The sequence below is a fragment of the Ciona intestinalis genome, unplaced genomic scaffold (assembly GCF_000224145.3).
Source record: "Ciona intestinalis unplaced genomic scaffold, KH HT000074.2, whole genome shotgun sequence".
Taxonomy (NCBI): domain Eukaryota; kingdom Metazoa; phylum Chordata; class Ascidiacea; order Phlebobranchia; family Cionidae; genus Ciona; species Ciona intestinalis.
Genome location: NW_004190396.2, coordinates 60,407 through 79,015, shown reverse-complemented (window position 1 = coordinate 79,015; position 18,609 = coordinate 60,407). Strand labels below are relative to the sequence as shown.

At 38.4% G+C, this 18,609-nt stretch overlaps 5 protein-coding genes across 5 annotated transcripts; 4 read left to right on the top strand and 1 right to left on the bottom strand.

The window, feature by feature from the left end:
* The first annotated feature begins 62 nt into the window (after positions 1 to 62).
* LOC100185075 (adenylosuccinate lyase) lies at positions 63 to 1,824 on the top strand. The gene has a single exon (XM_002127889.5). It carries the CDS (start codon positions 84 to 86, stop codon positions 1,578 to 1,580), a length of 1,497 nt encoding a protein of 498 aa, XP_002127925.4. The 5' UTR covers positions 63 to 83; the 3' UTR covers positions 1,581 to 1,824.
* Positions 99 to 4,559, top strand: LOC100180259 (U2 small nuclear ribonucleoprotein A'-like). Its single transcript, XM_002127850.5, has 7 exons — positions 99 to 1,924; positions 2,169 to 2,316; positions 2,567 to 2,795; positions 3,117 to 3,196; positions 3,474 to 3,552; positions 3,961 to 4,057; positions 4,281 to 4,559. The coding sequence occupies exons 1-7, from the start codon at positions 1,843 to 1,845 to the stop codon at positions 4,322 to 4,324; spliced, it is 759 nt and encodes a 252-aa protein (XP_002127886.1). The 5' UTR covers positions 99 to 1,842; the 3' UTR covers positions 4,325 to 4,559.
* Positions 4,560 to 7,689: 3,130 nt separating this feature from the next.
* LOC100182710 lies at positions 7,690 to 12,142 on the top strand. The gene is made up of 9 exons (XM_002127832.4): positions 7,690 to 8,179; positions 8,564 to 8,663; positions 9,009 to 9,117; positions 9,361 to 9,441; positions 9,662 to 9,856; positions 10,073 to 10,669; positions 10,864 to 10,966; positions 11,287 to 11,406; positions 11,673 to 12,142. The coding sequence occupies exons 1-9, from the start codon at positions 7,788 to 7,790 to the stop codon at positions 11,857 to 11,859; spliced, it is 1,884 nt and encodes a 627-aa protein (XP_002127868.1). The 5' UTR covers positions 7,690 to 7,787; the 3' UTR covers positions 11,860 to 12,142.
* A 349-nt stretch (positions 12,143 to 12,491) lies between these two features.
* Positions 12,492 to 14,335, top strand: LOC100185786. The gene is made up of 3 exons (XM_002128116.5): positions 12,492 to 12,799; positions 13,494 to 13,627; positions 14,000 to 14,335. Exons 1-3 carry the CDS (start codon positions 12,569 to 12,571, stop codon positions 14,217 to 14,219), a joined length of 585 nt encoding a protein of 194 aa, XP_002128152.1. The 5' UTR covers positions 12,492 to 12,568; the 3' UTR covers positions 14,220 to 14,335.
* On the bottom strand, positions 14,233 to 18,383 carry LOC100175575. The gene is made up of 9 exons (XM_026838301.1): positions 18,073 to 18,383; positions 17,689 to 17,816; positions 17,343 to 17,434; positions 17,156 to 17,228; positions 16,825 to 16,982; positions 16,459 to 16,569; positions 15,555 to 16,233; positions 15,018 to 15,135; positions 14,233 to 14,728 (listed from the first exon to the last, which is right to left on the bottom strand). Exons 5-9 carry the CDS (start codon positions 16,874 to 16,876, stop codon positions 14,561 to 14,563), a joined length of 1,128 nt encoding a protein of 375 aa, XP_026694102.1. The 5' UTR covers positions 16,877 to 16,982; positions 17,156 to 17,228; positions 17,343 to 17,434; positions 17,689 to 17,816; positions 18,073 to 18,383; the 3' UTR covers positions 14,233 to 14,560.
* Between the last annotated feature and the right edge of the window lie 226 nt (positions 18,384 to 18,609).

Here is an 18,609-nt window from a genome sequence, read left to right as displayed (position 1 = left end):
GAAAAAAAAATTTGCTAGTTTTTAGGCACCGAACAGCTCTCTTGTTAATTTAAGATATCTATGTCTATGTTTATATTGTTTCTATGTGTGGCGCAAACACGTTCGGTTTTCTAAATTTTGTTTGTTTCGTCACAATGGAGGACGCTGTAGATAAATATCGATCGCCGCTTGTTTCGAGATATGCATCCGCAGAAATGTCGTTTAATTTCAGCGACAGAAAGAAATTTTCGACTTGGCGAAAACTTTGGTTCATTTTGGCGAAAGCGGAAATGGAGTTGGGGTTGGGGGTTACAGAAGAACAAGTCGCTGAAATGGCTGGGTGTTTGGAGCTCAATGAAGAGGATTTCAAAGTAGCAGAAGCTGAGGAAAAGATACGTCGGCATGATGTTATGTCGCATGTCCATGCGTTTGGTGTTCGTTGCCCGAAAGCTGCGGCTATCATTCATCTGGGTGCTACGTCATGTTACGTGGGGGATAACGCTGATCTGATCGTTATAAGGGACGGTTTGTGTATGTTGGTGAACAAGTTGGCGAAGTGCTGCCATCGGTTGAAGGATTTTGCGCTGAAATATTCAGACTTGCCTACAATGGGTTTCACACATTTACAGCCGGCACAGTTAACAACTGTGGGCAAACGTGGCTGTTTATGGTTGCAAGATTTATTAAGTGATTTAAAAAGTTTGGAAAGATTAAAATTAGAGCTTCGATTCCGTGGGATTAAAGGGGCGACCGGTACGCAAGCAAGTTTCCTCGCGTTGTTCGACGGCGATCATGGTAAAGTAGAAAAGTTGGATCGGTTGGTGACGAAGATGGCCGGGTTTGAACGCTCGTATATTATAACTGGACAGACATACCCTCGCAAAGTTGACAACGAGATTTTATCGTCACTTGCAAGTTTGGGGGCATCGATTCATAAAATCTGCACCGATATTCGGTTGTTAGCGCATATGAAGGAAATTGAGGAACCTTTCGAGAAAAGTCAGATCGGCTCAAGCGCGATGGCTTACAAACGTAACCCAATGCGCAGCGAACGATGTTGCTCGCTGGCTCGACACTTGGTGACACTCTCACTCAACCCTCTACAAACCACGTCAACCCAATGGTTCGAACGAACGCTCGACGACAGCGCAAACCGAAGAATTTCGATTCCTGAGGCTTTTTTAACAGCTGATGTGATTTTAAATACTTTCCAAAACATAACTGAGGGAATCGTGGTTTACCCTCAAGTTATAAAGCGACATATTCGTCAAGAATTGCCGTTCATGGCAACAGAGAACATAATGATGGAGATGGTGAAGTTGGGCGGGGACCGACAGGAAGTCCACGAGAAAATCCGAGTTTTATCTCAACAAGCGTCGTATGTGGTGAAACATGAGGGGGAAGATAACGATCTTATGAAGAGGATAAAAGAGGATTCCTACTTTGCCCCCATCCATGAGAGGTTGGATGCGATGGTTGATCCAAGGTTGTTCATCGGGAGATCATCGGAGCAAGTGGTCGAGTTCGTGAGGGAGGAAGTAGAACCAAATTTACTCGCTTATAAAGATCATATTAATGGAAGCGCTGATTTAAATGTTTAGCAGGGAGTGAAGTGCATTGCTTGGAACAGCCTTAGGCGCCAAACCTGGGGTGGCAGGATGGGCAGGCCAACCCTGGAATTTTCTGCACTACTTTAATCAGTGAACATTACAACCAATAAGTTAGATTTGTTTCACAGGATTGTGGGTCTAACTATCCCTGCCTCCCCTGTGTTGTAACAGCTACCATTGTTTGTCATCAATCAAATATTTCACTTGTGACATCATAACGTATTGTTTTTCCAGATAATTAGTCGTAAACAACATGGTTAAGTTAACGCAGGAGTTGATTGAACAAGCGATCCAATACACCAACCCTGTGCGACAACGAGAACTTATTCTTAGAGGTTGATTGTTATTTACTTTGTTCTTCTTTATTGTTTTCTAAGTTTAAGGAACATAAACTTGAAGATTGTTCTTCTGGTAAAAAATCCGCCCAACATTTTGTCTGCCATTTGGTTGGCATGATTTTTAAAGTTTAAATATTACATTCTAAAATATTTACCCCTCGTTAGATGAAAAGTATTATCGAACATGAAAATGTTGATTGTATTATGACATCATCATATTTCATTATGACATCACACACAGGATTCAAGATACCGGTAATCGAGAACTTGGGAACGACGTTGGATCAGTTTGACACAATTGACTTCTCGGACAACGATGTTAAGAAACTTGACGGGTTTCCTTTGTTATTAAGGATACGAACCTTGCATTTCAATAATAACCGAATATGGTGGGTGGGTGTTTATTGGATTTCTATTGAGTATATGCGGGCGTGTAGTTTGGTTCTGGTCGGCTTTACCATGTAACCTGCTTTGGATATTGATGTTATTAAAACGGAAATCAAAGGGAAAACTTTAATCTTTTTGAAGGGTGTTTTTTTGGAAAGTTTGAGTTAAAAGTTAAATCATATTAATTAATTCTAAATTTTTTAATACCAATCTTCTTAGTATTCCAAATTAACAACAGATGTAATATTTTAGTCGTATAAGCGAAGACATCCACACGTCGCTTCCCAACCTCGAGGAATTATATTTGACCAATTGCGAGTTGCGTGAACTCAGCGAGATTGATTGTTTGGCTGGCTGTAAAAAACTTGAATATTTAAGTTTGTTACGAAACCCGTTGGTTCATCGTCAGCATTATCGATTGTACGTTATATACAAGTTGCCCACGCTGAGGGTTCTCGATTTCCAAAGGATTAAGTTGAAGGTAAACTATGGGGGGGGTAAAGGTATGGGGGGGGGGGTAAGTGACTAAATGTCAAAATAATTGTTCGAAACTTCAGGATTTAAATGTTTTTTTTAATATTTACCAGGTGAGGTTGGATCAGAGTCATGTCAAAAAAAGTTGAATAAATAATATTTTAACGTGAGGGGTTTTGTTCATATTGGTTTATTATAATTTGTAAATGTGACAATGAATGTTTTGTGAAATTTTTTTTTAGTGTTTATTGTTGAAATAATTGTTTGAAATATCCCGACGATTCATGTTTGTTTGTTTATTATATTTTTCATAACATTGTGAATGCAGGAGCGACAGGAATCCAAGAAATTATTTTCATCCTCAACAGGAAAACAAGTTCTTACAGAATTGAACAAAAAAAAGAAAACGTAAGAAATTATTTTCCGCTGAAAACAACAGATACTACGCTTGGTCGCATTTTTTGTGACAAAACCGCAATGCATTGTGGTTATTTTTATAAGTTAACCCCCAATTTTTTTGAGGGGTTAATAGAATTTTATAAATTAACCATACGCAAAACATTTTTTAGGTTAACTATTTTTGTATAAATTAAACTCCCTTATTTTTGGGGGTTGTTTAATTTTTATAAACTAACCCCAAAGTAGGGAACCCCCAGAACAAGATAACCCCGGTTTTGCACCCCAGGTTTACCCCAGGAGCCCCCATACCAACAAACGGGGTCGTGACCTCCGATACTTCGAAAGCCGACCGTGAAGCAATCAAGGTTAATGTTGTTTCTATATTGTTAATGTTGTTTCTATATTGTTAATGTTGTTTCTATATTGTTAATGTTGTTTCTATATTGTTAATGTTGTTTCTATATTGTTAATGTTGTTTCTATATTGTTTATGTTAAGTTTCGTTAAATCTTTGAAATTTTTTTCCTGATTCTTTAAATTGGTCTTTATCCAAGTTCATGGGAACAATAATCAGAGCTTTTTTTAGACCAGTGGTTACGGGTTCAAGGCTCGTCGTTGCTACCATTGTAGGCATAAGTGTCCTTGGGCAAGACACTTAACAGTAATTGCTTCAACCAAGTGGCCACTAATTGGTTGTCCATATTATCAGCCATACAAAAATCGGATGTGGATAAATAAGTTGGATGTTTTACAATATTTCTATGTTTTGTGTAGGAAGCGATATTGAAAGCTACGTCACTAGAGGAGGTAGAGAAACTTAAGTTGATGTTGCAAGCCGGACAAATACCAAACAAACCTTCGGATGCTAAGAGTAAGTTGGGTGGGGGTAAGTTGGGTGGGGGCAAAATGGGTGGGTTGGCCAGTTGGGTGGGGGGGAACTACTTCCCTAATTGTAAAAGTTGTGGCTTTACGCAACTTTTGTTTCTATTAGAAATTTAACTTGGAGATAATAACATAAATAGTTTGTCATTTTTCTTAAACTGTAAGCGTGTTTTAAATGTTCAATATAAAATAAATTTGTTCGTTTCCCACAGAATCCTCCACGAACGGGGACCAGGTGGTTGAGATGGATGAATGAACGGAACTCCCCAATTAACTGTCAATCATTGCTGATATATTATTTCCATGTTGGCTCCAATCGATGTGAATATTTTATTATGACGTCAGACACGCCACAATGACATCACAATGTCATGATTATGTTGTAACACTTGCTGAATTATTTGTCAAATATTTCATTTTTTTTACATTCTGTTTGGACGCCAATACACTTTCAAACATAAGTTTGTGGCTCGACAGCGAGCATGAGGTCATATATGGACGTTTTGTAATTCCAGAGGTTGCTATGCCCACCACGCCACCCCAGGTTTGGCGCCTACGATTTCACTTAGTACGGAAATTCCCCTAACTAGACAAAATTCAATAAAACATATTTTATAAGATGTTTGTGCCCAATGTTAAAGCTGACAAGTTACGACCTTTCGTAACCCCTATGACGTAACCAGCCAGCATCCAATCCTTGACGCTGATTGGTCAGATTGCTCACGTGATCGACGCCTCGCACCAGCTGATAACGCCTTGATTGCTCCGCGCATAAAACGCCTCTTCTACAAAGTTACCACGTTTCAGTTCAGATGAAGTTGGTTCCACACCAGGTTACAAGTTTGAAGGTTTCAACAAGTTTTCTTGCAAGACTTGAGTTAAGTATTATTGTGTTTACACCGTGGCTTAACTTAAATTAACAATACATATGTATATACTTTATAACTAATTAATTATTAAAGTATTAACGTATATAACTAACTACATTTTGTTGCAGTGTTGGTAAAACTACCTCACTATAGTAAAGTATTGTGTCTTGCGTTAAATGTTATTATAATTTAATTTTTAAACTTATTTCGTTTCAGTATTCGCGTCGTTTTATGACGTCACAAATGTTATTCAAACACAATCGCTCGTTCGTTACGTCATAATAATAATAATAAATGACATCGCGTCATATTTGCTCGCGATTATTACGGCACAGTAAGGTCATCGCTTGATCACTCGCTCTTATGACGTCACAATGCGGTTTGTTCTACGCGTGCGTTTCTCGTTTTTTTCATGGGGCCCCATGCGCGTTTTGCGTCGACGCAAGGCACATTACTTGTATATTCTAATTATATTTGCGCTATGAGCGCGAAGCAAGAAGATCAAAAAATTGGTAAAGTATAAATCACAATTGGCATTATTACGTACATAAGTTTTTTTCTAGAAACATCGATGGTGTGACGTCACCGAGTGGTGATGACGCAACAGAAGAACCCACTTCGTAAGTTCATTGTTTCGTCATAACCTTTTGTATTAAAATGGCAGGTTTTGACTTTATTTTATTCTAGAACACGGTATGTGACGTCACAGAGGATCAAGCGGACCATGACGCAAAAATAGAATGAAGGTAATTATGACGTAATAATATACAAAGACACTAACGATTCTGTTGTTGCAGAAAAGTCAGCGAATAAAGTTGTCGAAGAAAATCGCAAGGTATCGTATATTGTCATTGTGTATTCGATTATTATGATATTTATTTACAAGTAAAATAAAACTAAATAACTTTTAGTTGGTATTGTTTCTAATTCTCTTTCATCCCCAATTTGGTGGAAACGACGAATAAATTTAAATATACAATCGTATCCTCACCGCCGTACAGGATTGTTGTTTAACGCCATCAGGCAATTCGGTATTTAGGTGGTAACTGTATCCCATCTTGCCCCACAGTAATATACATTATTCGGGTGGTAAGCCTGTGACGTAACTATTACGTTTGTTTTGCAGACGAAGAACAAAGACGAAGACGCCGATAAAGGATACACGGTTTGAGGTTTGAGTATTATAAGTATGAGTTGTGTGTTGTATGTGTGTCTTGTCTGCGCTGCTATATTCTTATTCCGCTGGACCTAATGTTGCCAGCTATTTTTAATCAGTCACTACTATAGTGCATTTTGCATGTCTATGAAATATATGCAATGAAACTATGGCGATTATCTTGCTGGATCAGATTTTGTTGTTGTACACTCTATTGTGTACTTCGTCTACAAAGGTCGAATCCTTCAACGATTCTGTATTGTCCTGATCGCTGGGTGAGAACGCTGTGTTGGTACACAAATACTCGAGTAATATCAACACGCAGTATAATATGCGCATAAATAAAGTCCCTAATTTTCTATTTAATTCTTTAAAATATAATCTCCACCCCGTTAAACTAATTATAACTACACAAACGTCATGTAGCGTGATTGGGACGATGGCCACGTCACAATTACGCTACGACGTCGATACGGTGGGTCAGAGCATTGTCATGACCCTGCGTTCGGTGCGGTTACGTCAGTTTTGATTGAGTTGCTTAACGGTCAGGTTGTTGCGTGGACGTCGCCGCCAGTGATGCTACGCTACGTTATTTAGGTCACTGTCATTGCGGTTCGTAACAACCTGAAACAGTTTCGTAACGATCGATGCGGTTCGTAACATCCGGACGTTATTATATTGTGTGAAGATACGACGAGAGTATCGCGGTACCAACATGGCGACTGGGGGGGGGGGGGGAACATGCGGAGCTGTTGTTGGCTTCGACTCCTTGCGGTCGGACATTCAATATGGTGTACACTGCAGATGATTATCCTTCAAGATTTGAACCATATTTTATTTGTAGATGTTTCACTGATTATGTCCGCGTTAATTACTTTTTGACCGCGTCCCCTTTTTGATATATTTGAGCTGTTGTGTTTGTTGCATGTTTGGCACATGTATGTCGCTGCACTCGTTGTACTATTTCTGTCTTTTTTTTGGTGTATTTCTTACTATTTTTGTCTGACGGTTAGTTTAACCTTGCCTGGGTAAGGTCTATCCAGCAAAGGGTTTCTCACCATAGTAGAAACCCACTACCATTGGCTGGGGGCTTGTCGTGCCGTAGTGGCTTTCCACCAACGCCAGCCACATAAACTATGAAGGTATTTTAATCTTGTTTCTATTTTCAGAAGATTATTTAACAGTGAACCAGAGATTTTAAGATTAACGTTTTACTTGTGTTGTTTTTTTTGCTGAATAAAATATTATGAAAAATATGAATCGGTTTTATTATTATTGCACTTATATAAAGCCAGCCAAGTTGAATAATAACTTGCAAAATAATTTCTTTCTCGTCGTTTGATCTTAGCGATCGTATTCAAGAAGTTTTTAAATTACTCCCCGAATTAATTAGTCCTTGCTTCGGGTATTCCCCATATTATTGCCCAATCTTTTCTGTTGTGGTTTTAGTTGCGCAACGTTAAGTTACGCTGGGTTGGGTTGGGTTGGTTGTACCGTAGGTGTTTTAATGTGGTAGTTAGTATTCCATAGTTTACTTGCTGGTAGTAATAAAGTAAGTTGCGTGTTTTGTCATTCAGTTACATTCGTTTATGTTGTTGTTTTTATTAAACTTTGTTTTTGGCGGTTAACAGCTTTTTAACTGAAGTCCTTTCTCACTGCTTTACCTGTAGCGTGTTTTAAAGAATGTTGTTTTGATGCTAATTATTTTCTCTTCGTTGTTAATTGATTTGATCTTAGCTGTCGTATTTGAAGAAATAAATAAAACTTCTGTTTTAGACATTTCCGTAAGGTTTGAATATTTCGCTGATAAAATGAACCGAAAATGGAATTTATTTAAAAAGAATAAAATAAATAAAACAGACAGCCACGGTACGACTCTCGTTGATGAAGAAATTCAATTCCAACCGACCACGGACAATAACTCGCAATGGAAAGGAAATAGTTTAAAACCGAGCACCACCAAGCCCACTAGGGGGCACCAGAGTGGGGAGGAAGGTCATGTGACCAAGGAGAACGAGTACGAGAACTCTGAGGTCGCTCGAGGGGTCGTAAGGTCACGAGGTGAACTAATGCCCTTAGATACAAGGTGATTGATGAATAACTTTATAATATTTTTTTAAATAAATTATAAACATGGTTGAATCCTAATGTACAGTCGGAAGCGTTTCAACTTTTTAATGGCTGTTGTTTTGTTGTTGAAACTGAGGGCCTATACTGTATACACATGACCTATTGTGCTGTGTCTTGAAAATATCCAAACAACACAACTAATATCTTTTATGGTGTCATATTTCACACCATGGTGCCAAGAGAGGATGGTATATTAACATATTTCATCAACAAACAGTCCCGAAACTTTACCCCATGCAGCGAAAAAACGACTGTTTTAACTTAAGCCCTTTTATTTGTTCTTCCTATATCTTTATATAAAAATGTAACCTACTCATATTTCAACATAACCCCCCCACAGATCCGTTGTACCCCGCACCTCACCCACGATTACAAAGAAATTGATCAAACCTGGAAATAAAAACGCGACCATGTTGATCCCGTCAAGTGACCCTTCGTCTGTGAGTTGTTATTTCTTTGTCAGCACACATACAGCTATACATATAGCGATACGTAACTTTGTGGGTGATGGTGTTTTATATATAGCTGACAATTTGAACAACCCGTTAGTGGCCGCTGGGTTGGGAGCAATTGCCGTTAAGTGTCTTGCCCAAGGCCACATACGCCCACAATGGTGACATCATACCCGCTCTAACATTAATATGTTTTCTGGTCACAACAATAAATATTCAATCGCAAACATGTTTTAAAATAATAATCAGGTTGTTCAGGTGATACATACATATGGCGTATATACCCGCACATTGAGATATATAACAAGATATAAAATAAAGATAATTCTACAGAGCATTTCCATCAGCGACGAGTACGTTGAACCGTTTGATTCGGTGAAGCGTGACAACAAAGCCATGGAGGGATACATTGAACCTTACGAAGCACAACAGATGTATCAAGGTGGGGGGGTTTAAGTTAAATGTCCGATGGTCAAAACTGTTGCTTTTAAAATTTATTTATAAATTTAAATATTTGTCATTTTTTATAATTGTACCTCATAGTTTACTAGAAATATCTCGACCAAGCTGTGTTGAACAGTTAGAATTAAATAATTTAAAAAGTTTTTTTAGTAAAAATGTTATTTTTTAATATCTTTTACTTTTATTGAATCTGATTACCATGTTTATAATATTTCTATTCTAGAATTAACGCAAAACAGTGACGCAGCAAAATCTTCGAAATCAAAGATTTATGACGAGCCGTGGGATAAATCGAAACAAAAAGGTGATTTTTGTGGTTGTGATGTCATAATATGTTGTAGTTGTGATGTCATAATATATTGTGATGATAATAAAAGTTATGTAATCTATAAAAAATAACGCTTACTTTTTATTTTTAATTTCTCATGAATGAAATTCTTCAGTGTAACATTCATAATTAACTGAAACACTTTTTACAAATATTCACAATATTTCATTTATATTACCAACGTTAACCCCATCAGACAAAGATTACGAGGAGCCCTGGGACAAAACCAACACCCTTCCATACAAGGACAACAATAACATAAACCACGGGTCCAGTGATTCGTTATCTGCGTTGAGGGGGAAACAGAAGATGGTGTTTGTCCCGAGCCAGCAGAGGTCGCCATCGTCGTCACCCATGTTGGATCGTAGGTTAATACGACCTCCCGATACCAGTAAGTATATGGATAATATATTTACTAAGTGAGGGTTTATGCAAGGAGTTTGTGGTTCCCTGGTTTATACAGCTGAGATCTTCCGATATCAGTAACTTGTGCTACACATGTAGTTAGGAATAAAATTCGCCCAGAATAATCCAGTATAGTTTAGAATACATAATTGAAACAAAGGGTTTGGATTAAAAATAATTATCCCGTTATGTTTGTCCCAAGACACACGGAGGCAGGAGAGAGTAGTAGACCACCGTTTGATCAAAGTTGAGCCGTCGTTCGACGAGATTCGACGCAGCAACTCCCGTAACACCGGCAGCAGTGGAACCAACTCTCCAATAAGCAAACATAACTCACCCAACCATTCGCCCGTCAACACATTGATCGTCACTAACGAGGTTGTGGATTTACGACGAGCCTCGTCACCGCTGGTGCAGCCAATGAATATATCGTTGTACCGACTTAGTAAAGCTAAAAGTCGCTCGCTCGATATTCGCAGCAAACAAGGGTTGTCGGCGTTGCGAGGGGATGGAGGGATTCCTAAAAGCTCGTCCGATGATCATTTGGTGCAATCCGCCCAAGTGACGGTCCCGACAAACAAGTCACTCGATGGGGTAAGCGAGTACGAGGAGCCGTGGGACACAGAAACAACATTAAAGCACGGAAATCCCCATATTTCGCACTCGAGGTCACGATCTTATGAAATAAGTTCGGTGCCCCAGCTCAACAGACACAGCAAGTCCCATTCGTTTGACAACCAGGATCCTGGCGATGATTACGAACACCCGTGGGATAAACCAAGCATACCTAAAGTTCATCGTAAGTTTTTGTTTGATTTATTTTTAAAAAAAAATTTATTCTGCTTTTTTTAGAATGAATATATGTTTTTAACTTGTTTAAATTCTTGCATGGAGGGGCACCGACAGTCGTTATAACACAGGTGTTCTGTTTCATTCACCTCGTATGCGAGTTATTTTACACAAAATCCTCACTAACTCTCCCTCCCCACCTAGTGGAGTCGATGCAACGATTCCAACATCGACAGTTGGAGCTTCATCCCTCGGAAGCGATCGCCGATAAAGATTTCGATCCGTTGCTACCACTGACCAAGCAAGGGTGAGTTTGGGGATTTATCTTTAAAATTACATAATATTTGATAAAACGTCCCATTAGTTATCACTGGGTTGAAGTAATGTAATATTTGTATTTTTAAATCTACATTTAACCCAATGAACAAGATGGTTAAGGACACAACAATGGTAGCTGTGACAAGCCTTGAACCCGTAACCTCTGGGTATTTTACAAACATTCCAACTTCTATGCCAAAGCGAAGATATCATTGGGCATTGTGAAGTTTTTTGTTTTGATTGGTAGTTACTTATAATTGTCTAATTTATTGTTGAACACTAAATAACATGAATTGTTTTCACGAATAGTTGGTATCATGGAGCGATCACGCGAGATGAAGCGAACATGAGGTTATCGCGTGAAGTTCCCGGGAGTTACCTCGTGAGGAATAGCGAAAGTACTGCGAACAATTACAGTTTATCACTAAGGTGGGTGGGGGGTATTCTATGTGGGTGAGGACGAGGGGTTAATGCCAGAGTTGACCCATCACTTCAAAAACATTGCAATAATTAGCTCTGTCTTTAATAGTGTTAATTATTCTCTTATTAAACTGGCAGAAAGGTCATTACAAATTGCTGCGTGCCTTGCAGTAACTGCTTATATATTAGATGTTGTGAGGTTTGGAAGTAAAAATGAATTTTCTTTCAAAAACACCAATCGTGCTCAGTGATGCTTCACCTATTCATCTCCCCAGAACGCGTAGCACCACTATACACATGGTCATATCATCCACACGCGATGGCTTTTGGATTCTCGGTGAATTCAGCGCTCCGTTCCACAGCGTGCCCGAGATGATAGCTTTCTATTCAACCCATCGTCTCAAAATCAACGACACGCAGAATATTTCACTTAAATATCCCATCACCGAAGATTATCTTTGAATTATTTTCTATTTTCATTTAAATTAAATTATTATATTTTAGCTGTTTATTTTGCCCTGAAAGTGATTTCGCATTTTTAATTTTTATGCAGAATTTTTACCACGTAATAACTGCAGTAGTAACTAGGAGATTCGGCCGAACATTTTGGTCGCGCGACATATTTTATATTTTCATTTCTATCAACAATGAACATTGGTGATGTCATAATGTAATTGTGATGTGTATAAACCATATTGTTGTTTCAAACCAATATAACAATAGACACAATGGATATGTTCTAGTACTATGTGAATTATTCAGTGGTTAGCGCGCTCGCCTCGGACAAAAGGTTCAAGGCCCAACGCTGCCACCGTCGTTGGCGTATGTATCCTTGTGCAAGACACTTAACGACAATTGCTCCAACCCAGTGGTCACTAATGGAATGTTCGAATTGTAAGCCATACAGAAACACCATCACCCACAAAGTTACTTATATGGTAAACTCTTAAGTGTGCACAAGTTGGCCACGTTCAAGTACATGCTGAATAGGATTTTTCAAGTTTGGCGCTGAATAATATTGTGGGAGTAATTTTATGACAACCTGTTGCTTTTTACTCCCCACTAAAACAAAATATATATTCAACCGCCATCTACCGGTTAACCTTCCAGACACCGAATGTAAAATATTTTTATTTTCATCAAAAAATTTTTTGAAGAGTTTTCGTTGAAAATGTTGTCGGTTGTGAGGTGTTTGGGAAATCGTAGCCTCGCAAATGCAGCTGGCAGCATTTGTCGTAGCGTGGTAATCCCAAATAAAGTTGTATTTGGAAAACATTTTATTTCCGTTGCTTTAACAAGACGAAACATTTCACAAAACTCGAAATTATTGAAAGAATCGACGGTTGTTCCCGCGAAAACCGAATATGAGATCGAATGCGAAAGATTTTTTGACAAAGAAAAGGTCGGTTTAATTTTTTTGAGAATTTATTATTTGTTTAAGCGTAAATATATTGGTTTAACACTCACACATTTAAACCAATGCTTTTTTATTTATTTTATCTTGTTCGACTGTCGTTTCGCTGTAAATTCCGATCTCTTTGTAATGTTAATTAATTTGATCCTTGTTATTTTAATCGAAGGAGTAAATATTCATTTATTTTAATAAAAGTCCGCAAATAACCAAGTAACAAGTTTTATTTGCAAACTTTTGTAACAAAATAGCCCAGTCTGCAGAGTATGGCAGTTCCTGACGAGATCTCGCGCGTGCAAGACGGTTGTTTTTCACGTGTGCGAGCGTGCTATCATTAAAAATCTGCGTGCAAAGCATGTACATTTTCAAGCCACAGTAGAAAATCTTACTTAATTTAATACGAATTTTTTTCTTTGTTTAATTAATTGGCGTGCGTGGGACAAATTGTGGCGTGCATCACCAAAAGTCTGTAAAAAAATTGGCCGTGCACCTGCAGACTGGAAAATAGCAAAGTTTTAAAACATGTTCAGTTATTCCTTTAAGATACGTTTCACTGCTTTACAAATACTTTAATAGTCTTTCAAAGTTGTAGAAAGTGGATATATGAACTAATGTTATTACCTCAAATACTAAACTTGATTCAACAGACGTTGTGTTATGAAATTAAACTTAAATTACTCACCAGCCGGAGACTTTCCTTGGTTTTGATCGTTTTGATCCGTTATATGACAAAGTAATCGCGCACGTGATCATGTTCTTCGGCTTCTCGGTTTTTCTTGTGTTTATACCGGCCATGATGATATATGGACCTGACTATAGGTGGGTGGGTTGTTAAGTCCGTTACTTTATGTGAGGGTTGTGTACGGTTTAGTGTCGGGTGAAGGGTTAGGTTTCATTATATGTCACAGCGGGTGAATGCTCCATCAGCCATGAACATCCAATTCCTTCTCATTTATCATGACAACATGAGTTTATGAAACCTTAACTTTATATTTGAATCCAATTTAAAATACCATTAATTTATAACATGGCCCTATATATGTATATTGACTCTCATCCGACCACTCCACTTGAATCTCCTTTTTACTTCGACCATGACCGAATGGTCCACTTTTTCACTGATTAGCTGATTGAATAAGAGAACTGACATTTTTTCTCATTGTTTCCATTTTATGTCTTTCACCCCACCAGGTCGCGCATGATTGAATGGCGAGAATACGAGGCGATTACTTTGCTCGAGGAGCGTCAAGCGAATGGTCAACCTCCAATCGACCCTGATTTTGTCCCCAAAGATTTAATTGGGACCATGGTTCCAGAGGAAGGTGATTGGGAGCAACAATGGCTGCGAGCCCAACCAGCCGTCACTACCGATCATCGGTTGGAATATTACGTACAAGCCCCAACGTGGTGAAGTTGTTGTTTTGTTACCAAAATAACTTTCAATTTTCGAACAGTTCAAATAGAAATCTTATAATAAACGCGTGTCTTTATAAAGTGCCATAAACATGGGTATTTCCCCAGATGCAATAATCAGTGAGGTTTTTGAGTTTTGTGCAAAATCTGGCTCTGCTTGTACGTATAGACATCTAACAGCAGGGTAAAATCTGTTTAAACTTAAAATTTGGGATGCGAAACACAAAATACCACCCGTGTTTTAAAAGTTGGTGCTGCGTATCAACACCCTAATATTACTCCTATAATCCATGACACAGGGTATTCGAAATATGTTTTATTAAATAATGAACAAAATATTTATTTCTTAATGAACTTTTCCTTAGTCAGCCTCATGATCTTGATATATTCCTTCCTATATTGTGAGTTAAGGTAGCCGTATATGAATGGGTTGACGACGGCATGCAGCCACGCTATGTAGCCCACCACCATGATTGCACTCGGTGGGGGGGTCACATTGAACAACACCTATGATGTAATAATGGGGTTTATGACAAAAGAGGAAATATGCATGATCATGTATATACGAGTCACGTTCTTTAAGTTTTAGCAAAATCTTGGGTGACATTGATAAAATACAGTTACACTCATGATAGTCAAACATGGAAACGTAACAATGTCACATTGTCATGTTCTGGTGACATGGAACCCCAGACACCAATAATACATCTACTTTACCCTACAACCCCATACCAAACCCCCCTAACAACATAGTAATATCCCCCCAACCCCCTAACATTACCCCTATAACACCCACCGTTACAAGATACAACACGGATGTTGGTAGAATACACACGGCAAACGCGATGCAGATTGTTAAGCTACTGTAGACAAGTTGTCGTTCACGAGCGTGTCGCTTCTTCATTAATTTCTCCCTGGTGAGGTTTGGGTTGTATTAAGGTGGGCGGGTGTAAGTTGTTTATATTAGTGAAGGAGGAATGAAAGAAGTTATAACATGGGTGTTCTGTTTCATACACCTCGTGCCCGCTTACAAATTACCGCAAATGTAACTTATTTATCCTCGTATGTTCGGGCAACGACAGTCACTCTAACACAGGTGTTCTGTTTCATACACCTCATGCCTGCTTACGAGTTACCACAATGTAACTTTGTGTGCGATTGTTTTTCTGTATGGTTGATAATTTGGACAACCCATTAGTGACCACTGAGTTGGACCAATTAACGTTGTGTCTTGCCCAATGACATATACGCCCATAATGGTGGCATCAAGCCTTGACCTGTACCTGGTCTAGAAGCAAATATTCCAACCACCAAAACAATGATCGCAACTTACCTTCTCCTAGCTCGCTTGTCAGCTTTCAACTTTTTCGCTCGTTTATCCTGAATTTTCCTCGCTATGGTTCCCGACCTTGTCCTGTGGTGTCCGTCGTCCACGTCGCTGTTGCTACGGATACTCCAGTTGCTCCAACCCTTTTGTTTTATCCGTACCGACCAGGATGACTTGGTGCGTAGAGTGGGTTCCTCGATAGTCGGTGTGCGTGGGTTGTACGCTGACTTGGTGCGCGACATGGTTGTATCACTTAAGGATAAATCAGTGTCTTGATATTTCGACACTTGTAAATATTGCCCACTCGGTTCTTCTGACTTATCCTCACAACTATGGGAGTTAAACTGAGGTAAAGTCGGGACGCTAAGTGATTTCTTCCTCCTCAGGGCTCGTATTGTTCCGCTGTTCTTCCTCAAATTGACCGGAGGTTTCAATTCATCCTCAGCCTCACTGAGATCATCCCCCGTGCTCCCGCATCCAGTGTTGCTCCCCATGTTGCTCCCACCATCCGGGAGTTCAATCTCCGGAGGATTAAACTTTGGATCAATCTTCTGACTATTGCGCAATAATATCGCCCAGATGCTGTTTCGTTTCTTGGGTCGTTTGACCACCGTCGCCTCCTGTGATTGGTCGGTTCCGGTTGAGTTAACGCGGTGGTCGCTCTCGGAATGAAAACTTGTTTCAACTGGAAAGAAATTGAGCAGTTCAATATTGTGGATGGGGTAATGGGGCAAGTTATAATAAACACCAAGGGATAGTTGACGCACAATCTTGTGAAACAAATCTAACCCAATGTTTAACAATTAATGCAGAAAATTATTGTTTAAGCGTGCCAACTATGGCCTGCTTCCCAGTTTCTTTCTTATAGAATAGAAAACTGTTATGACATCATTGATGACATCACACCCACCATGCACGGGTTTGAACTTAAACCCCTCTATAAGACTTGAAGGTCGAAGTTCGTTATCGGTGTCATCGCTAGTGTTGCCGGATGGGTTTGGTTGGTTGCTGGAAACACTGCCTGGGATAATGGGATAAGAATGTTAGTTTACAATACGACACCATGTGTCCGATATCATCGTGACATTATGTCAGACATTCTAATGAAGGGTTTCGTCAATTATTTTATTAATGAGTTTATTATATGTAGTTTTAGAAGCCAAGGTATTACTTACTCAACAGTCGTTAAAATATCGTACAGTAAAAACAACTGGAGAAAAGGTTTCTTAAAATGCGTTAAAAATATAAAATTTATTTGAGTCAATTTGTTACTAACCCAGTGGTTTCTTCACCACTCGACTGACACTCGTTGATTTATGAAGTTTCATCTTGGATTGAATCCTTCGTACTTTCCTCAGTATCGATGTGTAAAGTGCAATCAATATCACGAGGGGAACAGCTTGAAAGATTATGTTCAATACCAGGTTGTACCATCTGTGTGTGGGGATTGTTGGGTATTAGGAAAAGATAAATAAATGTAACTTGTTTATCTATGATGTTAAAGTATTCAGGTTATAACACGGGTGTTTTGTTTCATACACCTCATGCCCGCTTACAAGTTACCACGTATGCAACTTTGTGATAGTTCCGTATACAACCCAACCTACTTAATAGCTGGCACGATTCCTTCCGAACCAATGGAGCATCTAAATGTATTCGACCTCCATTCAACTCCACCACCTGTGGAATATAGTGGATGTTATTTGAATATGTCTATAGTATTCCATTTTATTTATTTTTACAACAAAGAGAAGGAAATTGACAATAAAACCATGTTGTATTAAAATTCCTCACCAATAACAACGGGTAGATACAGCAAGGGTGCGGTCAACCATATCGTCAAGATGCAAATCCTTAATCGGCGACCCGTGAAGAGCTTCTGGTACCTGATGATGTCATAATGGTGATGATGTCATAATGGTGATGATGTCATAATAGTGTATCATGTCAAAATGGCACATGATTAGAAACCATGAAATATGTGTGGTACGTCCCATGATCTAGCTTTCATATTGAAGCAAACAAAGGGCAACTAATAGAATATGAAAGAGATATATTGTGGCAATAACTGGCATCATCAGTTCCTTATTTAAATATAAGAAGTCAAGTTATCTTATGATTTAATATTGTGTGTAATTACCGTTTTGGTTTCACGATTCCCACATATCTATTAACAGCGATTGCCACCAGATTGTGAAGTGATGATGCAAGCGATACGTAATAGAGATAACCCACAAGTGAACATGCAGCGTGAGAGTATACGGGGTGCTGGGGGTAAAGTTTGGGGTGAAAATTATTTATTGAAAGTTTAACTTTTAAACGTCCATATATTGTGTACGAGAGGTTATAACACAATGTATCAAATAAAAGGATATATTGCATTTTATGTTAAAAATAATTATAATAATGTTTTAAACCCAACTATTCTATGTAGATGAGGTGATACAACAAGGCGGGGTGCGAACCACATCTCATTACGTTATAAAAAGCGTTTATGTAAAAGTTATTATGTTTGAAAAAATACCTTGATTTCTTTTTACATTTATCGAACTTTAAGAACAATGTAAAATAAATTCGTGTATAACATTTGGGGGGTAATGAATGATTTGGAAAAACAATAATATACAGTTTTATTTTAACACATGTGAACATATATTGTGTGTTTGGCGGGAATCGAACTCCGTGTGTTTTGGTTTGTATATGACGTCATGATATGACCTTTCACGGTAAATATTTGTCAAGTCATGCTGATATTTAAAGTTGAAATACACGCGGGTTTAATTAGTTTAATCATAGGTACTATGGTTTAATTATTTAAATAAATTATTTAAATTTGGATTAGATTTAAATAGAAATATTGGAATTTGATGAGCATATTCATAGAAATCGTAGGTTGGGGTCAAAGTTGATTGGGGAGCGAAGTAAACATTAAAATATCGGGTTCGAATTTAGCAGGTGTGTTTGTGATGGCGGTTTGTGAGAAAGCATTAAATTACGTGGTTTCTTTTACGTTATGTTATTTATTATGCAATGCGTTGCACCGTTGGGGCATAGTTTTGGT

Excerpts from the sequence above, each read along its gene's own strand:
- LOC100185075 (XM_002127889.5), top strand. The coding sequence starts at position 84 with ATGTGTGGCGCAAACACGTTCGGTTTTCTAAATTTTGTTTGTTTCGTC.
- LOC100180259 (XM_002127850.5), top strand. The coding sequence starts at position 1,843 with ATGGTTAAGTTAACGCAGGAGTTGATTGAACAAGCGATCCAATACACC. Across the intron at positions 2,796-3,116 it reads TCCAAAGGATTAAGTTGAAG|GAGCGACAGGAATCCAAGAA; the intron begins GTAAACTATGGG and ends TTGTGAATGCAG. Across the intron at positions 4,058-4,280 it reads CAAACCTTCGGATGCTAAGA|AATCCTCCACGAACGGGGAC; the intron begins GTAAGTTGGGTG and ends CGTTTCCCACAG.
- LOC100182710 (XM_002127832.4), top strand. The coding sequence starts at position 7,788 with ATGCTAATTATTTTCTCTTCGTTGTTAATTGATTTGATCTTAGCTGTC. Across the intron at positions 8,664-9,008 it reads CGTCAAGTGACCCTTCGTCT|AGCATTTCCATCAGCGACGA; the intron begins GTGAGTTGTTAT and ends ATAATTCTACAG. Across the intron at positions 9,442-9,661 it reads GGATAAATCGAAACAAAAAG|ACAAAGATTACGAGGAGCCC; the intron begins GTGATTTTTGTG and ends TAACCCCATCAG.
- LOC100185786 (XM_002128116.5), top strand. The coding sequence starts at position 12,569 with ATGTTGTCGGTTGTGAGGTGTTTGGGAAATCGTAGCCTCGCAAATGCA. Across the intron at positions 12,800-13,493 it reads GATTTTTTGACAAAGAAAAG|CCGGAGACTTTCCTTGGTTT; the intron begins GTCGGTTTAATT and ends ATTACTCACCAG. Across the intron at positions 13,628-13,999 it reads ATATATGGACCTGACTATAG|GTCGCGCATGATTGAATGGC; the intron begins GTGGGTGGGTTG and ends TCACCCCACCAG.
- LOC100175575 (XM_026838301.1), bottom strand. The coding sequence starts at position 16,876 with ATGAAACTTCATAAATCAACGAGTGTCAGTCGAGTGGTGAAGAAACCA. Across the intron at positions 16,234-16,458 it reads TAAGTTCAAACCCGTGCATG|TTGAAACAAGTTTTCATTCC; the intron begins GTGGGTGTGATG and ends ATTTCTTTCCAG. Across the intron at positions 14,729-15,017 it reads CCGTGTTGTATCTTGTAACG|GTGTTGTTCAATGTGACCCC; the intron begins GTGGGTGTTATA and ends ATTACATCATAG.